We start from the raw sequence: 21,401 nt of genomic DNA, 5'->3' as shown, positions 1-21,401 counted from the left end.
TAAGTTGTGACACAGTTTTGGTTATTTTTTGTAGTGTTGGTTTTTCTTCTTCTTTTCCTTATTCTGCACTTCTAGTCTTCTACTACTACTGATGCAAGTCCCAATGGGGATACTTTTTCAGCCTTTGTACATCACTACTATTACTTTCTTGATTTTCCTTTCTTTAATCTTTGTTCCAGTTTCAGCTGTTGATCCTTTTACAGAATCACTCTTGAGCTTAAAATCTGAAATTCTTGATCATTCAAACAGTCTAAGTGACTGGATTTTGTCTTCTGATTCTGTAGTGAATAGCCCTACTGAGAAAATATTTGCATGTTCTTGGACTGGTGTAAAATGCAATGAAAATTCTTCTTTGATCATTGGTTTGGATCTTTCAGTGAAAAATCTTGGTGGGGTTTTTTCAGAAGGTCAATTCAGTCCTTTTAGTGATCTTCTTGATCTGAATTTGAGTCACAACTCATTTTCTGAGAAACTTCCTGCTGGTATTTTCAACCTTACAAAACTGAAAAGTTTGGATATAAGTAGAAACAATTTTTCTGGTCATTTTCCTAGTGGAATTTCAAATCTTGTAAATCTTGTAATTCTTGATGTTTTTAGTAATAGTTTCTCAGGTCCTTTACCTAAAGATGTTTCACAAATTGAGTCACTCAAAGTACTGAATTTTGCTGGTAGTTATTTCAGTGGTTCAATCCCTTCTGAATTTGGTTCATTCAAGAATCTTGATTTTATTCACTTAGCTGGAAATTCACTAAGTGGTAAAATACCATCAGAATTAGGAATGTTGAAAACAGTTACTCATATGGAAATTGGTTATAATTCATATGAAGGAAGTATTCCTTGGGAATTAGGAAATATGAGTAAGCTTCAGTATCTTGATATTGCTGGTGCAAATTTATCTGGTTCAATACCAAAAGAGCTAAGTAATTTGACCAATCTTGAATCACTTTTCTTGTTCAGAAACCAACTTAATGGAAAAATTCCATTTGAGTTTGGAAAAATCAGTTCTTTATCAAGTTTGGATCTTTCTGATAATTTGCTTTCAGGTTCTATTCCTGAGAGTTTTTCTGAGTTGAAAAATCTAAAACTTCTTAGTGTTATGTATAATGACTTGAGTGGAACTATTCCTAAAGGTATTGCTAAGCTTCCATTGCTTGATACTCTTCTTATTTGGGACAATTTCTTTTCAGGGTCACTACCAAAAGACTTAGGAAAGTATTCAAAGTTGAAATATTTAGATGTTTCAACAAACTATTTTGTTGGTAACATTCCACCAGATATATGTTCAAATGGGGTGTTATTAAAATTGATCCTTTTTTCTAACAATTTCAGTGGTGGAGTTTCTCCATCATTGTCCAATTGTTCCTCTCTTGTTCGAATCCGAATCGAAGATAATTCATTCTCAGGTGATATTTCCTTGAACTTTGGCAATTTTCCTGATTTGTCATATGTTGATATGTCTAGAAATAGGTTTGGTGGAGGGATTCCTGCTAATATTGCCTTAGTTTCAAAGCTTCAATACTTCAATGTGTCTAATAATCCAAATCTTGGAGGTATAATACCAGAAAAGGCATTGTCTTTGTCACTACAGAATTTCTCAGCTACTAATTGTAGTATTTCAGGAGATTTTCCTCCTTTTGGACCATGCAAATCTTTACTCGTTCTCGAGTTGAGTATGAACAATGTTTCTGGCATTATCCCACAAAGTATAGGCAATTGCCAAAGTCTTGTGAGTATAGATTTGGCCAACAATAACTTATCTGGTCATATACCTGTTGAATTTGCTAGTCTTCCTAGTATTAGTGTTGTAGACTTGTCACACAATGGTTTTAATGGTCCAATTCCTGCTAAGTTTGGAAGCTCTTCTAGCTTAAAACTTCTTAATGTGTCGTTCAATAATCTATCGGGTTCGATCCCACTTGAGAAGAGTTTTAAGGTGATGGATGGTAGTGCCTTTTGGGGTAATCCTAATCTGTGTGGGGAACCATTGAGGCCTTGTCGCCACGGACCAAATGGACTAGAGTTAGGAAGTAGAAGGACGCAGAAGTTGGCTTGGGTTCTTATAACTTGTGGAGTTGTGGTAGTAGCTATTACAGCTGCAGTTTTCGGAGTGCTTCACTTCAGAAGAGGAGGTAAAGGGAAGTGGAAAATGGTTTCTTTTAGTGGACTTCCTCGGTTTACAGCGAATGATGTTTTGAGGAGCTTCAATTCTGTTGAAGAAGCCAAAGATTTGGTGCCACCTTTAGTAGCTGCTGATTGCAAAGCTGTTCTGCCGACAGGAATTACCGTTTTGGTGAAGAAGATCGAATGGAGACCAGAAGGAATGAATTCCATGTTGGACTTGATAGCGAGGATGGGCAGCGCAAGGCAAAAGAATTTGACAAGATTGCTAGGATGTTGCTACAACAAGCAAATGGCTTACTTGTTGTATGATTACTTGCCTAATGGGAATTTGGCCGAAAGGATCCGAACGAAGAGAGATTGGGCGACCAAGTATAAAATCATTGTGGGAATTGCCAGGGGATTGTGTTTCCTGCATCACAATTGCTACCCCGCGATTCCTCACGGAGATTTAAAGGCAAATAACATTGTCTTTGATGAAAACATGGAACCTCATTTGACCGAGTTTGGTGTTAAATTCTTGAATCAGTTAAATAATGGTCCAGTGCAAGCAAGAGTTGGAAATGAAACAGGTATGCACTTATACTTTCTAGTAGAAGATGCTGTCTGCAGTAATTTTTTTTGTTAAATAGTTACCATAAGCTTTTTTTTTTTTTTTTTTTTGTAAAAAAGCGAAGGGGGTTTGGCGTAACTGGTAAAGTTGCTGCCATGTGACCAGGAGGTCACGGGTTCGAGCCGTGGAAACAGTCTCTTGCAGAAATGCAGGGTAAGGCTGCGTACTATTATAGCCATGTACAATAGACCCTTGTGGTACGGCCTTTTCCCGGACCCGCGCTTAGCGGGAGCTTAATGCACCGGATTGTCCTTTAGTTTCCACAAAAAGTGTTTAATGATTTTAATTTGAATGATGACATAAGTTACTAGCCTGTATTCTTGTTGTAAATCCTGTTTAATTGTATCGAACAGGTGAAATTGACCGAGCTATAAAGGAAGAACTTTACACGGACATATACAACTTTGGGGAGGTCATTCTTGAAATCTTAACAAACGGAAAGCTGTCAAATGCAGCGACGAACATACAGAATACCTCCAAAGAGGTTCTTTTGAGAGAGGTTTTGTATGAGAATGATGTTGCTCCATCGAACTCGGTCCAAGAGGAAATAAAATTGGTTCTTGAAGTCGCTTCGCTTTGCACCAGAAGTAGATCCTCAGATAGGCCATCAATGGAAGAAGCACTAAAACTTCTCTCTGGATTGAAGAAACAAGGGTAATAATGTTCTTGAACTAGAAGAGCAAGGCCAATATTTTGACATGATTAGATAATTCTGAAGCATAAGTATATTGTAAAGTATCTTTTTTATTTTCAGTTGATTTCAAGAGAATGTTTTTTATGTAAAGTAGAGGAATGTAAGTATGTTCTGTCCTCAGCAATATAAGGTCTGCTATTTTATCTTTTTTTGGATGTGCTTTATTCTTGAGAATGAAATACTATTATAGAGTAACTATTCCCATATTCATATGGTACTGATGCTAAAGTGGTACTTTATGCTACTGAGTAACTGAAAGTTATCCTTCAGAATATTGTCATAATCAGTTATAAGTAACTCAAACCTTAGATTCCAACAACAATCACTTTATATAGAGTATAAAAAAGGTTTGTGCCTTAGCTAGGCTTGTTAGCATCATTTCTTGAAACACTCTCTATTTGTAAGTATATGGCATCTTCTCTTGACCTATGTTGCTCGAATCATTCAAAAACGTCTCGGGTGCATGTCGAATCCTTTAAAAAATTTGTATTTTTAGGGGATCTGAGATTGGCACATCGATATTTTTGAAGGATCGGAGCTAGGGCTTTGCATTTGGATCGGATACCCGAAATTCGAACCGATCCGCTCAATTTCGGATTTCTGATTTTTGGATCGGATTCGGATTTGATTTATTAAAATTTCGGATTTTCGGATTGGATTCGGATTTGTATAGTTTGAACCCGATCCGAAATCCGAATTTATTAGGGGAAGTATAAATACTAATTTTATTTTTAGGGTTAGGTCTTAATTCTTATTTCATTCTCATTCTTTTCTCACAGCCCGACTTAGACTCAAACTCTCACTGGTTGTCGCTTCCTCTGTCTCTTGACCGATCTGCTCCTGCTCGTCGCTTTTCAAACCTGTCCTACATGAAAAGGTCATCAAGATAATGCTGCTTCTAAACAACTCAATATACAAATAGAGGGGAACACTATGAACAAGTTGTACTGTTCCAGCTTTTCCAATTCTTGTTGAATTATTAACTATGTGTATGTGGATTAGGACTGATGTTCACAAGAATTAGAACTATGTTGAACTGTTGTTTATGTTAATTTTGTTCTGTTATGAACTGTTGAATCCGATCCGAAAATCCGATCACCAAACCGATCCGAAATTATGCAATCCGATCGAATCCGATATAATTCGGATCGGATTCGGATTGCATTTTGTGGAATCCAAAATCCAAAATTTCAATACAAAATGTGCTAAATCCGATCCGATCCGATCCATGCACAACCCTAATCGGAGCAACATAGCTCTTGGACTATGTAAGGGTGGATGTACAATGGCAACAAGTGTAGCTGCACCCTATTTTCTCTCGACATATGTTGCTCGAATCCTTCCAAAATGACATATGTTGCTTGAATACTTCAAAAATGCTTAGGTGCGTGTCAGATCATCTAACAGTTTTGCATTTTTAGAAGATTTGACATTGGTGCAACAACATTTTTGGAGAAAGTGAAAGCCAAGCTTGCAGATTTGGACCCCGATTCACAAGCATCTTCAGAAAATATGACTGGTATCGCTTCTATTTACTTTTGTCTCTGTTTACTTCATCACTTTCAGCACAAAAATATTCAATTATTTTCATTTACAATAAACAATTCCCTAGTCAATGGTTCCTTTCACATACCTTAATTAGTACTCTTAACGTCTTTGATTTCTGCATAAACCTACTAATGCGTACTTCAGATGTGAAAGGCAATAATCTGGCCTTTTATTGGTGAGAAACATCAATCCTCCAACCAAAGCTCTTCTAAATTGCCTCTCGTCCACCTTCCAAGATCCATCTTCTAGTTTTAGTGTCACTACCCATTTTCTGAACAAGTCGAGACCGACACTCGATCATTAAACATGACCGAGCAGACTATCTCTACTTATCAAATCTATTATAACTCCAAACTATATATGCAACAAGGCAATACTCTAACCAAATACTTTTGATTAATTTAAATATTTAAATAAATCAACTCCAAAACTTTATTCGTAGTAACTACTGAATTACTGCTAAGTTATTATAAAAAAACACTTGAATCTTAACCCAACGACTATGTCTATAAAACCTCTACTGATAAACTGACACACTGCTCAGAACATGAGATTTCCTGGCCAGTTCTCTAAGTAAACAAAGAAAAAATTAAATAAAGATGACTCTAAGGAATACTCCACGAACAAAAGCGGAGCTCACCAATAGCACTGGAAGAGAAGGAAGTCCTAACCAGTAGCCCGCTCGCCTGCAAAACCGATTCCTACGTTGTACCGCATACCAATGTAGGTTCCCAAAAGAGAACGTCAGTACCATCCTCAGTGAGTCTCAACAACAGGGGGCGAAACTTTAATAACATATACATTACGAGCAAAGGTTCTAAATGCATGTAAAACATAAAGCTTATAAGAATAATTCTAAATAATTGCATAATAGTTGTTTATGAATATTCTAAAAGAAATTCTTTTCTTTTTCTTTCTTATAAAAAAAAATACTTCACTTTATACTTTGGGAGTTCCAACTATCCTGACCTGTTTCTGTCTTAGTCACCGTGTGATCGGCACATGTTCGATCCCAACCTGATCGGATAGGCCCAATTCACTAGGTGTCAATCGCTTCATGGTTCTCAGCGCTCATGTATCATACCTTAGCTTAGCTAAGTAAATTCTCAGCAACGAGACCCTCGGCTCGAGTGCTCCCTACTTTGGCACAAGTAGTTTCAGGAAGTCAACGTCTTGGTCAGGACCCTTGGCCTGGACGATGACCCTTTTTCAGAATAAAGGATACTCCCAAAAATCTTTTCTTTCTAAAACTTTTTCTTGTGACTTTCCAAGTCTAAATCGTTTCTGGAACATCCAATATATACTCATACTAGTATCCTTAAATGTAAAGCATGGCATAAAAATAAAATAAACATCTAAAAGTATTTCTAAAGATTCTTGCTTCTTTATAAATTTTCAACATGAAAATTGCATATAAGAATAACACAAAAGTCTGAAAATTTATGCACATATATCATAATAAATCATCTAAACGTTTGCTAGAACAATTCTAAGTTAACAGGTATTCACTCGCTCCAATTAGGTAAATATAAACTTTTTAAAGCAATTCATCAAACATCTTGTATGCGTGCTTTTGTGAGTTAAACCACTTTAGAAAAAGGTTATATCAACTCACCTCAAAACTTCTCGAGCCAATACGTAGGCCCCAGTCCAATTGACACCAGTCAAACAATCAATTCTACAACAACCTGTGCATTTCAATTAATTTTAGAGTTTCACACCTAAACATGAAATTTATTGTTGATATAGAGAAGGAAGGGAATCAATTATTCAATCCTTACTTATTACTATTGTAGGGTAATTGACAATAGAGAATTTTATATACTTGAGTTCAAGAATTAGTGATTTGTAAAGAACCTTATGTCACGCTCCAACCTCGGGAGGCACGATCGGCGCTCAATTGAGTGAACCCAACCGATCAAGCCGTTTGAACACTTTCTATCCAACTCACTATGACCACAAAAACCATGCTTCCATTTATTTAAACAGTAGGAAAGGTCGTACATATCACGTTGCTAATTTATTTCATATTACCACATTTAAACCATAGTTAAGTTCCCAAAATTTCATACAGATACAGTTAGAAGAACTAGAGTTTAGAAATTTCAACATAGCTCATTGACCCGTACATGACCCACACAAACGTCTACGGAGCCTCTAAAAATACAAAATACAGTTATGATAACGCCGACACACCGACTATACTTCAAAAGTTAAAATCTATAACAAAAGATGTACAACATAACCCCTGAAGGAAAGGGGCTCACCAAGACTTCTGAGAGGAGGATGCTCCGCTACCTGCGATCGGCACTGGCTGCTATGGGACCACTTACATCCATTCAAAAGATGTAGCATCCCCGACAAAAGGGACGTTAGTACCATGGAATAGTACTAGTATGTATAACTAAACACCATCTTGTTAGAAAGAACAACCATACAAGAGTAAAGAAATCATAAGGACTAACAAAGCTTCAAACAATCACCACGTTATCAAATAAAAGGTTCACATAGATTTCATATAGTTTCTATAAATTTAGGTTGGGGCATTTCATACTGTTGCATCATCCTTCACAATACCATCGCTTCCTTACGCGGAGTCCGATCACAGACCGATCGGCTAAGCTGCCTTATTTGAGACATATACCTCAATCACTATTTCATTCTCACTTTCCCGGTTCAATATCAACACAATACCACCATTTGCATAGCATGGCGTCCGATCACGGCCTGATCAGCTAAGCCGTCTTACCAAGACGTTACCCTTTTCCATTAATCATCTCACTTCAATTTTTTTTGTTTCACATATATTAGTTCATCGGCACTTGGGGCCACAATTATCACATTATACTGCGCACCAGGCCACATTTCATAACTCACGTTTCACATCATTTCCACTTTTAACATTAACCTTGCCATTTAAGAAAATGGGCACATACGAGAGCAATTCGAGTTGTAAGCATAGAGGGGAATTCACATAGTTCGACATAATAATCACAATTTAAACTTGACTTGAAATTTAGGCATTTTAGCACATAGTTCATATTCTTTGCACATCCTCAACTTACAAAGAATAGCATATTAAACACATGGAGGCACACCTTTCACATATATTCTCACAACACCAATTCATTTGAAATAACAAGTACTACATCAATCAAATTTCGGACTTACAACATTTACATGGACACCATGGGAGCTCAATTTCTAAGAAGATGGGGTTTTAGCCCTACATACCTCAATATAGCTTTTCTTAAATTCTTACAAAATTCTGTAACTCTTAACAACTTCGATCTATTTTATGAGAATTACAAGTTGAACTAAAAATTAGAGACATGATTAAGATTCTAGCTTATTTGAGTATATTATCAAGCACTAAGTGTGAATTGTGTTTTAGGACCCTTTTGTGAGATATTTTTATCATCATACACCCAAATTGCTATCTTTTTAACTCACAATCTTCCCATACCCTATTATCACTCATGCGTGCAAGATAATCAATCCTTATACCCATGAACCCACTTGTTAATCACTTATTTTAATAGAAATTTCGAAATCATAGATTAGGGCACAAGTTCTGACCTCTTAGAATGAATACCTAGTAATTTTACTTGATAATCTTCAAAGATTTGGGCAAGGATTGTAGTGACTTTGTGAGAGGGGTCTCATGGGGTGTTTTTAATGGGATGGGGTCGGGTTCTAAAAGTTTGAAAATAGGATCCCCGACACAATCTGCGGTCGCATATGCGATCGCATAATTGACATACGGGCGCAAAAGGGACCGCAAAATGGCCCCCAAAACTTGAACACATTGCCCGGGTATGCGACAAGAATGTGGTCCGCATACCTGCTCTACAGTCACATAATGCACCGCAAAACTGCCCCTCGCAAAAATTTCAAGGAGATTATGCGATAACTATGCGGCCCACATATTGATTATACGATCGCATAATTGGCCGCATAGTTAACTTCAAAACTAACCAGCATATTGTCTCACTCTGCGGCGACTATGCGGTCCGCATAGCTATTATGTGACCGCATAATGGACCGTAGAAATGCGCTTTTCTGAAAAATATTATTCCTTAACTTTTTAATGCATAGATAAATCCAAAAGGTCCGAACCGCGGGAATTTTACAAATTTCTAACGCATATTCCTAACATGGCACTATGAGATTTTGGATTTTTGAGGAAATCCATGCGGCCTTACACCCTAAAATTTTTTGGCGTGAGTATTTCGCTGAAATGGCTTCTGTTTCTTGAGCAGAATGTCGACTTCTGCTTTCACGCCTTTGTCTACCAAAATCCTTTTATTGGCTTAAGTGTCACGTCCTTAGTCTTAAACTAAGTGCATGTGCGGCACTTGGCAACTCACTCACGATCTTGCATAACTTGCTCACATTTTTGCTATGCCAAGTCATTCTTACTACACTCAAGATGCTAAGAGAATGGAAGAAAGAACACAAGAGAATTGTTAAAGGAAGCTTTGTATTAGAGAGAACTTGAATTGTTTGCTTGGTTGATGAATTACAAATGAATGCCCCTATTTATACTAATCACCTAGGGGCTAGTATGTAAATAATAATTGTTTTACAAGTTCTTCCGTATTTACAAATAAGTCCTTCTCTAGAATATTCTACATAGCTAGAATCTTCTAAGGACTTTCCTAACAATTCTATAGGGTTCTAGGGTCTTCCTAAGGAAACCTCTATATTTCTCTAGAACGTTCCTACAAGTGCATAAATATCTAGAACATTTCCAAGGAAATTCTCTATAGTTTTAGAATATTCCACCAAGATCTAGTCCCTAACTTATGTAACCATTCCATATGGCAAAAATATATGCCAAGTGACACCTACGTGGCTTGATGATATGGCGGGTCATGACACTCTCCCCCAACCAATTTTGTGCCACCCTCGGCACAAAGCATCGATACATATGCGTGCACCTCGCGTTGGCGTCGCTAGAGATCTTTGTCCATTAGTCATGATGCCCTATGAAGCGGTTCTCCTTCCCATTTCATGAGGTACTGGCTAGTAGCTACCTTTCTTCTTACGCGTTTGTACTTTGGATGGATAGCAATGATGGCCTCCATCCTCCGCCCATCGAATGCCCCTCCTTGCTCTTGGCCTGAATCTTCCCATGACTCAGCCAAGTCTAGCAGCTTCTCAAGCATCGAGTCCATGCTTCCACTCCCTATTTGGCTGCCCTCCGTGGTCCAACCTTACTGACAAACTTGAACTCTCTACTTGGTGCATCCTCAGAGTCCGATAGCATGACATCATTTTGTAACTCACCATCCTCTTTAACTATATCCATCCAACATTTCTTGCTGCCACCATGCTCCATTTGCATGGTGCCAAGATAGGCTTTGGAATCCCTTACTTTCGGCTTAGATTCCAAGTGCATCCCTCCAATGCAGGCGGTTTCTCCTGTGTCATCCTTATGTGCTTGAGCAAAGTTCTATGTCATTGCTACAAGCTTCCCCAACTATGGGAATTCACTTGCCTGATGTGACCCTTTGCAGAAGTAGCACCCTCCCTTAAGCACGTACTCCCTACCATTTTTGGCCCCTTGCCGTTTCTCTTGGACCCTTGTTCGCTATGGGATGGCCCCTTGCCATTACCCTTGTATACCTCGGCTATGCATTTCCTGTTGTCCACATCATGATCTCCTTCATCCCTCTCGGCGTTGCTTCTTTGGACTTGGCAAGCTCCATCTTGAAGTCAACATGTGACTAGGCTACTCCGATGGCCCCATTCACGTTGGCTATTTGATGTCTTCTTAACTTATGCTTTGCCCAATTTTGCAACTCATCCATGAAGTAGAAGAGGAAATCTTCCTCGGACAATGACGAGATTTGCAGTATTAAGGTAGTGAACTCGCGTGCATACTCCACAATTGTGGTCTCTGTCGGAGCTCCCTTAACTTCCGCTAGTCTGCCACATCGCATGCAGCCCGTGCACCACCATACAGCTTTCGCTTAGGGACCTTCGCGTTGATCCCTTCTGCAAGTACCAAGCCCTTGGTAATTCCGGTCATGGTTCCCTACAAAACTTCCTTCTAGCAATCTCTTGTATTCTTTTTAACATTCCTTAGTCATAACCTTTGCTCTGATACTATGTTGTCACGTCCTTAGTCTTAAACTAAGTGCACGTGCGGCACTTGACAACTCACTCACGATCTTGCATAACTTGCTCACATTCTTGCTATGCCAAGTCAGTCTTACTACACTCAAGATCGCCAAGAGAATGAAAGAAATAACATAAGAGAATTGTTAAAGGAAGCTTTGTATTAGAGAGAGCTTGAATTGTTTGCTTGGTTGATGAATTACAAATGAATGCCCCCTATTTATACTAATCACCTAGGGGCTAGTATGTAAATAATAATTGTTCTACAAGTCCTTCCGTATTTACAAATAAGTCCTTCTCTAGAATATTCTACATAACTAGAATCTTCTAAGGACTTTCCTAACAATTCTATAGGGTTCTAGGGTCTTCCTAAGGAAACCTATATATTTCTGTAGAACCTTCCTACAAGTGCATAAATATCTAGAACATTTCCAAGAAAATTCTCTATAGTTCTAGAATATTCCACCAAGATCTAGTCCCTAACTTATGTAACCATTCCATATGGAAAAAATATATGCCAAGTGGCACCTACATGGCATGATGATGTGGTGGGTCATGACATAAGGCTCTCACGTGCCCTTCTTCCTTTTGTTTCTTTTTTTTTACTTAACTAATATTTAATTATATTTATTTTTAATAATTAATAACATTAAAATTATTAATATTCCCCTAATTGTATATCCAATTATTTTTAAATAGAGAAGTAACTCAAAATTAATAACACGGGTTTAAATCCGTAATAGAAGTATAATTTAAGATAAAAAAAATTAAATTCTATATTTAGCATGTCTTGAAACTTTTATAGATTTGAGGAGTGTTATATTCAACTTTTCATTCGTGCACCTTGGAGTTGAAATTGGTTCTCAATCAGCCTTGTTGAACCTCTTTAACAACTCCATAGCATACTTCTTTTGGTTGATGAAAGTTCCTTTTTCAAGTTGCTCCATTTCGATTTTAAGGAAATACTTCATTAACCCCAAATCTGTCATCTCAAATTCTTCTTTCATGGAAGTCTTAAACTCCTCAAGAATACTAACTGAGTTCCCTGTAAAGATTACATACAAGCAGATGCATATTAACTGATTTCCTACCTTTTTCTATATAATGTAGGCGCATGCATGCTTTGACATAACCTTTTTTCATAAGATGCTCATCAATCTGCTTATACCGAGCTCTAGGAGCTTGCGTTAATCCATGCAGGGCCTTTTTCAATTTACAAACCATACCTTCACGCCTTCCTTCACATAGCCAACATGTTGCTCCACATAGACACTCTTCATGTATTCCATTCAAAAATGCAGTTTTCATATCAAGTTGATACATTTTGTTTGCAGTTATACTGATATGAACAAGCAAAAATTTTCGAACCTGTTGAAGTGAGCTCTCCTCCTTGATCCGTCCTCAGTGCTTGTATTTTAACCCCATCTGGTTTTCTATTTCTAACTTGAGTTTTCTGAACATCTCATATGCTTTACTCTTTTACTTGAGAAAATATACCCATTGTATCCTTGAAGAATCATCAACGAGCAAAAGAAAATACTTGCTTCCATTAAGAGACTCTATGTACCTAGGTCCACATACATATGCATGAACCAAAGCAAGAGCTCTTCTTGCTCTAAATGACTTTTCTTTCTCCAACTTCTCTCGATGTTGCTTTGCGACAATGCAGGCTTCACATAATCTGGTTCTTGATGTGAGACTTGGCATCTTTCAAGTTTTAACAGCTTTGATGTCACTCCTTTGCTTCAACTCATCATAGTTTAAATGACAAAACCTCTTATGCCATATCGTTGATGTTTCTGCTGCAGAAACATAAAACATGAACTTGAAGTTGAAAAATTCTCTGGAAACATCTTGTTCGATGTCATTTAGCAAGTAAACATTTTGCAACCAAAATTGTCAAAAATTACCGGACTCCTTCCTCAAAAAGTATGCTATAACCAGATAACATAATTCATCCCAAGCTTAATAAATTTTTGCCGCATCTTTGGTACATAGAGGATACCATAAATTGTTTTACTTCCTTTAGGGAGCTCCATTTTGATACTACCGATGCCAGTGGTAGTGATTATGCTGTTATCTCCCTAAGTAATCACCGTCGTCTTTCTTTCATCTAGCTCATGAAACAGCTGCTTGTCTTCAGTCATGTGGTTGCTGCATCCGCTGTCAAGTTACCATACATTCTCCCTTTTGTCTACAATATTTTGCCAAATGTTCATACTTACGGCAGTTGTAACATTGGTGCTTTATTTTGAACCTGCAATCATCTTCTGCATGATTCTTCTTTTTGCAGAATTTGCATTCAGAATTTGCTTCTAGATGGACTGTAAACGGCCTCTTCCTCTACCATGAGCTCATCTTCCCCCTTCATTGGTTGCTTGCAGCACCTCTTCCTCATCCACTAAAACTCGACCTCATTGGGACATTTTCATCTATATTCACTTTTTGTATCACGTTTTAACTTATGCCCGCTTTGCAAAAAAAACTGTAAGCGTACCCATTTTTCGCATAACTTCAGCATACGGGGCTGAAGTAGCAAAGGCAATCGCTCAAAACTTTAGCATTCTAGTAGCTGGGCCTGAAGTTTAGCTCTAGAGCTGAAGTTTTTGTTTTGTAACTGGCGAACTTCAGCTCTAGTGCTGAAGTTTTTGTTTAGTAACTGGCGAACTTCAGCTCTAGAGCCGAACTTCAGCTCTAGAGCTGAAGTTTTTGTTTTGTAACTGGCAAACTTCAGCTCTAGAGCTGAAGTTTTTGTTTTTGTAACTGGCGAACTTCAGCTCTAGAGCCGAAGTTTTTGCTTTGTAACTGGTGAAGTTTTTGTTTTGTAACTGGCAAAGTTTTTGTTTTATAACTGTCGAACTTCAGCTCTAGAGCTGAAGTTATTTAGTTCTCTTTTCTTTCTAGTGCTTGTGCTAGAGCTGGAGTTATTTAGTTCTCTTTTCTTTCTAGTGCTTGTGTGTTTGTTTTTCTTCTTCTTAATGTGTGTATTCTGAGAGACAAACAACTATTCTTTCAAAGAATTCTCTTCGACAGATCGGCATTTGGAAACATATGTCTGCTATATCCTTTGGCACAAGCAAATTGTTATACATGTATTACTTTTCAGAATTTATTTATATATAAAAATACTATTAAAGTCCCAACCTTCAATGACACGTGCCTTTCTGCGATGCAAAAGTTCACACTGCTATTGATTCTCGACATGAACAAGCAAGCGAATGTTACCACCACACATTCTAGTACAACACCAACAGCAACAGAAGAAAGAAGAAGAAGAAGAAGAAAATGAAGGAGAAGGAGAAGAAGAAGAAAGGGGGCTGAAGTTATTTAAAAAGTGGGTACAAGTTAAAAGATTTTTAAAATAAATGGGTATAGGTTAAATGTGAGCGACCAAATAGGGCGTCCCATGCAATTTTTACGACCTCATTTGAGAGGCTTGCTCCAAACTGCTTTGGGCTTCGATCTCTCCAATGTATGCTCATGGGATAAAAGTGATCCCATCAAGTAATGAATGGAATAGTTACTTAGGTCTTTTGACTCTTCAATTGCTATCATGACTGGGTCAAATATTTCTGGTAGACTCCTTAGGATTTTTTCAACAACTTGTTGCTCCTTCACTTCTTCTCGATATGCCCTCAGTTGGTTCACAATGGTCTGGGCACGAGTGGAAAAATCAACAACCTTCTCTGTGGTCTTCATTGTGAGATTCTCAAATCTCTTCTTAAGGCTTGAGCTTTGACAACAATGGCTTGGTTCGATCCTTGGAATTCCTCCTGCAACACATCCCATGCCCATGATTCGAGGGAACAAGCTGTTATCTACACCTTATTGAATCATTGTCAAGGCTTTTACGTCCTTTTTTGTCTTCTCCTTAAGCTCTTTACACTGAGTTGATGTTAGTCTGTTTGTCTCTTTGTAAGTGGTGTAGCCACTCTGAACTACCTCCCACAAGTTGTAGGATCCGAGCGTCATCTTCATCTTAATATACCAAAAAGGATGATTGTCCTCTTTTAGGACTGGAATATGTAGTATTTGGTTCTTTATAACTTGTATTGACTAATGATTTATTATTGTGGTGTTTTTGGTTGTTGATGAGGCAGAGAAGGACAATGAGTGGGACTACAATGAAAATGTCGCAGATGATGAAGATGCATCTGAATTTTTGCATCAGGGTGGTATTGCGTTCAATAGATTGGACCTCCCTGGTGATGATAGTAAGTAGATAGTTGTCTTAACCACTCAGTTTGTATATTGTTGTTTACTTTTTTGGGGGTATTGGGAAGGGAAAAACATTTTGAAAAGGGGAAAGATTGGCTATAATGTAAATGAAAGAGGCAAGGGCGGCTCCGTAAAATTGGTGGCGTAAAGCCAAATTTTAATAAGAGGCCTTATACTTTTTTTATTAGTACGTATACACACATATATGCAAAAAAAATTAATCTTGCCATTTTTTCATACTTGTTGTTTATAGCATATATTCTTATTTATATTAAAAAGAAAAATTTAAATAAATGAAATATTAGACATGTATTTGCAATATGTTACATTTGATATTGTTGTAAAAAATATATTTACTAATATGATGATTTAAGTAGTTTAATTCAAAGTTTTAAAATATTTTTACTATTTAAGAGTAGACATCTTTCTTTCTTTTTTACAATTTTCTTTGTTTATATTATCTAATCTGAAATAAAATTATGAAATTCATTATTAAAAATTTTGGGGGACCTAAATCAAGACTTTACTAGTCTCCTACTAGAGCCATTTATCTGCCTCTGACATTCTCAATAAAATTTATAGAGTCTCACTTAAAATAAGGCAACTATGACAAGAGCATTAAAGGCAACTAGTTTGTCATTCGGTTACCAAATGTGATTGAAGTTGGTTGAATAGTACGTTTATAGTGGGGTAGTAGTCTGTAAATAATTGTTGATTGTCAATGAGGGGCGGCTCAACAAAACTGGTGGCCTAAAGCAAAATATATTAAAAAGACCCTGAAACGTCTCTTATAAAATTCATATAATATTGAAACATAAAAAACACCTACATGACTTTGATATAGTGGTGAGAGCACAACTCATGATATATTAGTTAGGTGTGCATCATATGGAATTGAATTCTTCCCTTAAGTGAAATGGTAAAGGATGAGCCCATTATTCATCATGTTTTGAACCTTGCAACATTTGCCTCGGGGATTTCTTAGTTAAAAAAATTGAGACACAAAAGAACTTGTTTTCTGGTGTGTGGATCAATCAAATGTGACAAAAAGAAATAGTTAATTTAGAGAATTGGAGTTGAAATTAGAAAGTAAAATCGTAAGAACCATGCAAAAAGATTATACATAAAGAAACAACAACAACAACAACAACCCAGTATAATCCCACTTAGTGGGTCTGGGGAAGGTAGTGTGTACGCAGACCTTACCCCTACCCTGGGGTAGAGAGGCTGTTTCCAAATAGACCCCTGACATCCTTCCCTCCAAGAACTTCCCATCTTGCTCTTGGGGAGACTCGAACTCACAACCTCTTGGTTGGAAGTGGAGGTTGCTTACCATCAGAGCAACCCCTCTGATTATACATAAAGAAAGAAAAAAGAAATTGATGAGAAGGTAAATATATTATTTAATTTAGTGACAATTTTTTTTCCAATTAATTCAATCTTACGTCTACCAAATGTTAAAAATTATTAAAATCTAAAATCTTTTATTAATAATTATATAAATATAAATTATGGAGTATATATTATATAATAATATAATAGTAGTTTTTTATTTTTGAAGCCTTAATTATTTGGGGTCCTAAGGCAAGGGCTTCACTTGCCTTACCCTAGAGCCGCCGTTGGAAAGAGGACATGGTAATAGCCTGTGAAAATATGCTGTGTAAATAATACGGTTAAAGAGTTTCAGACTTTCTTGTTGATGGATAACGTAGAGAAACGAATGTCTTTTTCTGTCCAATACTTTGTAGGTGACTTCGCTTTTTCAGCCCAATATTTTGTACTAGGTGACTTACTGTTTAAAGTGTGATGTTGCACCATGCAAACTTCCAATTTCTTTTGGTTAGTTTAGTTTTGGTTCTCAATCGGTGTTGGCATTTGATCCCAATTTGGAGATATATTGTTCTCTATCTAATGCGATTAATTCTCGAGTTCGAGAAATCTAATTAAGAGTAAAAGGATACTTATCGCTCATATATGTGTAGTCAGTGAAGTGTCTGTGAATCTGCTCCCCGTTGCCCGTGATCCAAAAACAAACTTTGTGACCATACCATACTAGTATAATCCTTTGTGATTGTGCATGCAACCCATATTTATGTGTCATATATAAATAATAATAACGCCCATTTCCTTATTTAGATTAATTGGTATAACCATGTTTACAATATTAATTGGTATAAAATTAATTCTACATCACTTTCTCTCTTCGATGCTCTTCGACGCTTTTGTGTAACGGTCACTGACAGCCACCACCGGCGACCCCACCCCAGTAGGTAAGCAACCCCCCTCCCACGTCTCTCATCCCTATCTACCACCCCCTTCTCTTCTCCTCCCTTACCCTTACCTTATTTGCGGCGGACCGCCGACCACACCGTTGGTAACCACTTCCGGCGATCCTTTTCTTCTTCCTTTGTTGTCATCTGGCACACTCCTAGGTGCTTTCGTTTCTATTCTTTTTCCCCCTTTTCGTTTTTCACTCCTTTCCTTTGCAACTGTCGGGGCTACGCCAGTGGTAGCGGTGACAGCCCCTTTTGGTACACGGTATTTTTTGTGTTTTTCAGAAAATTTCTCGGAGTTGTTGGAGATAAGTTACGTGCACGCGCACAAGTAAAGGAGAGCAGCCTAGGCGAGTGTTAACAAAGGGGAGGCGGGAAGCTGAACGTGAGCGTGCAACAACATCGAGTACATCAAAACAAGCACAAGTTCTGTTCTCGGGAGTTGGTACCTCCCATTTTATTGTTTCTCTCTTGGTGTTAGTTAAATTGATGTTACTTTAGTTTGCACTAGTTTAATCATACAACTAGGGTGCTAGTAGCTACTTGTGTCCTTCTAGTTTGGTTCGTTGTTCGTGGTGTGCTAACGAGTCTTCTTTAGCTGGTAGTGAGTGTAGTGGTTGTAGTCCGGGATGATAGAGTAAGGGTATGTCCTCGGGTGGGGCAAAAGATAGGGCGAGGGGTCGGGCAGGGTCCAGGTGGTGGGACGGGTGGCGGGAGAGGTAGGGGCAAGGGAGCCTATAGGTTGAGAATCGGGTCATGGAATATAGGTTCACTAACGAGTAAGTCTATAGAGTTGGATAAGATCCTCCAGAAGAGGAAGATTAATATAGCGTGTATTCAGGAGACTAGGTGGGTCGGATCCAGGGCAAAAGACGCGGATGGGTATAAGTTGTGGTACTCTGGAGTCAAAAGGGGTAAGAATGGAGTGAGTATCTTGGTAGATAGGCATATTAGAGAGTCTGTGGTAGAGGTTAGGCGGGTGAATGATAGATTAATGACTATTAAGTTGGTGGTTGGTGAGTGTACTTTAAATGTCATTAGCATGTATGCGCCACTGTCACACGAGATTAAAAGGCGTTTTTGGGAAGGGTTGGATGAGATTGTGCATAATATTCCGCCTTCTGAGAGCTTATTCATAGACGGAGATTTCAATGGTCATATTGGGTCGGTTGCAGGTGGATATACGGAGGTGCATAGCGGCTTCGGTTTCGGGGAAAGTAACGGAGGGGGCACTTCGCTGTTGGACTTCGCCAAGGCATTTGAGCTGGTGATTGCGAACTCAAGTTTTTCGAAGAGGGATGAGCACTTAGTTACTTTACAAAGTTCGGTGGCGAAGACCCAGATTGACTATTTCCTCCTCAGGAGAGGGGATAGAAGGTTGTGCAAGGATTGCAAGGTTATCCCAGGTGAGACCCTCGCAATGCAACATAGGCTTTTGGTAATGGACGTTGGTATTATAATAAGGAGGAAGAAGAGGTTAGTACGAGGTTGCCCGAGGATCAAGTGGGGTGCCTTGACAAGGATAAAGACCGGGAGTTGGAAGGAAGGTTATCGGCTATGGGAGCTTAGAGGAGTTATGGGGACGCAAACACTATATGGTCGACGACGGCGAACTGTGTAAGGAAGGCGGCGAGAGAGGTGTTAAGGGTATCTTCGGGTTGCTCTGATGGCCACAAAGGAGACTGGTGGTGGAATGAAGTTATCTAAGGTAAAGTGGAAGCGAAGAAGGCAGTGTATATGCAGTTAGTAGGGAGCACTAGCGGGGAGGAAAGGAGGATGAACATAGAGAGGTATAAGGTAGCTAGGAAGGAGGCGAAGCTGGCAGTCACGGAGGCAAAGACAACGGCTTTTGCTCGCCTGTATAAGGAACTGGGGGATAAAGGCGGGGAGAAGAAGTTATTCCAACTAGCTAAGGCAAGAGATAGGAGGGCTAGGGATCTGGACCAAGTGAGGTGCATCAAAGACGAGGACGACAGAGTTTTGATGGGGGATGACCAGATTAAGAAGAATGGGATCAGGATATTGTGCTAGGTGAATTGGGAAATGCCGACAATCTACATGACTTTAGTTATAGGCACATTGAGGTCGAGGAAGTAATGGAGTCAATACGTAATATGAGTAGGGGCAGAGCAACCGGACCGGACGAAATTCCGGTTGAACTTTAGAGGTGTGTGGGTAGAGCAGGCTTGGAATGGTTAACTGGGTTATTTAATGTTATATTCGAGACAAATAGGATGCTAGATGAGTGGAGGTGGAGTACAATGGTCCCGTTGTACAAGAACAAAGGTAATATCCATAGTTGTAATAATTATAGGGGTATCAAATTACTAAGTCATACTATGAAAGATTGGGAAAAAGTGGTAGAAATGAGAGTGCGAAGGACTGTCTATTTCGGACAACCAGTTTGGTTCATGCCGGGGCATTCTACCACAGAAGCTATCCACCTTATTAGGAGGACGGTGGAACAGTACAGGGATAGGAAGAAAGATCTCCACATGGTATGTATTGATCTGGAGAAAGCGTACGACAAGGTTCCTAGAGAGGTTTTATAGAGCTGCTTGGAGGAGAAAGGGGTGTTGATTGCCTATATTAAGATGATCAAAGACATGTATGATGGGGATAAGACTAGGGTTAGGACAGTAGGAGGCAATTCCGAGCATTTTTCGGTTGTTATAGGGTTGCACCAAGGGTCTACGCTCAGCCCGTTCCTATTTGACCTAGTGATGGATGCACTGACTCATCATATTCAAGGGGAGGTGCCATGGTGTATGCTATTTGCTGATGACATAGTTCTGATTGATGAGACTCAAGGTGGCGTCAACGAGAGGCTAGAGGTTTGGAGACAGACCCTTGAGTCTAAGGGTTTCAAGTTGAGCAGGACTAAGACGGAATACCTAGAGTGCAAGTTCAGTGTCGAGCAAACGGAAGCGGGGGTGGACGTGAGGCTCGACTCCCAAGTCATTCCCAAGAGGAGTAGTTGCAAGTACCTTGGGTCGGTTATTCAGGGGATTGGGGAGATCGACGAGGATGTCATACATCGTATAGGGACGGGGTGGATGAAGTGGAGGTTAGCATCAGGAGTCCTGTATGACAAAAAAGTGCCACCAATACTAAAAGGTAAGTTTTATAAAGCAGTGGTTAGGCCTGCCATGTTGTACGGGACCGAGTGTTGGCCGGTTAAGAACTCACATATCCAAAAGATGAAAGTAGCAGAGATGAGGATGTTGAGGTGAATGTGCGGGCATACTAAGATGGATAAGATTAGGAATGAAGCTATTTGGGAGAAGGTGGGAGTAGCCCCCGTAGAGGACAAGATAAGGAAAGCAAGACTCAGATGGTTCATGCACATTCAGAGGAGGAGCACGGATGCTCCGATGAAGAGATGTGAGCGACTAGCTGTGGTGGGCATGAGGAGAGGTATATGACGGCCCAATAAGCATTGGGGAGAGGTGATCAGGCAGGACATGGCATGACTTAGAATTACTGAGGACATGGCCCTTGACAGAGTATTGTGGAGGTCGAGCATTAAAGTTGTAGGTTAGGAGGTAGTTGTGAATATTTCTTCGAAGCATAAGAGTTAAACTTGCTAGTTAGGTTTTAGTTTTAGAATGTTAGTGGTTTCTACTGATGCAGGTTTTTACCTACTGGTTATTGTGTACTTTCCATCTATTTCGTATTTTTTTATATTGCTGTTATTTTATTATGTTTTTATTGATAATACTAATATATCGTCTCTTGTCGTCTTCTTGAGTTGAGGGTCTCCTGGAAACAGCCTCTCTACCCCTCAGGGTAGAGGTAAGGTCTGCGTATA

General features: G+C 38.8%; 1 protein-coding gene across 1 annotated transcript; it reads left to right on the top strand.

The window, feature by feature from the left end:
• LOC107785494 (uncharacterized) lies at positions 1-3,573 on the top strand. The gene is made up of 2 exons (XM_016606816.2): positions 1-2,690; positions 3,085-3,573. Exons 1-2 carry the CDS (start codon positions 92-94, stop codon positions 3,387-3,389), a joined length of 2,904 nt encoding a protein of 967 aa, XP_016462302.2. The 5' UTR covers positions 1-91; the 3' UTR covers positions 3,390-3,573.
• The last annotated feature ends 17,828 nt before the right edge of the window (positions 3,574-21,401 follow it).

This window comes from Nicotiana tabacum, chromosome 9, assembly GCF_000715075.1.
Source record: "Nicotiana tabacum cultivar K326 chromosome 9, ASM71507v2, whole genome shotgun sequence".
Classification (NCBI taxonomy): domain Eukaryota; kingdom Viridiplantae; phylum Streptophyta; class Magnoliopsida; order Solanales; family Solanaceae; genus Nicotiana; species Nicotiana tabacum.
The sequence above is the reverse complement of the archived record's forward strand: the minus strand, read 5'-3'. Positions and strand labels throughout refer to the sequence as shown.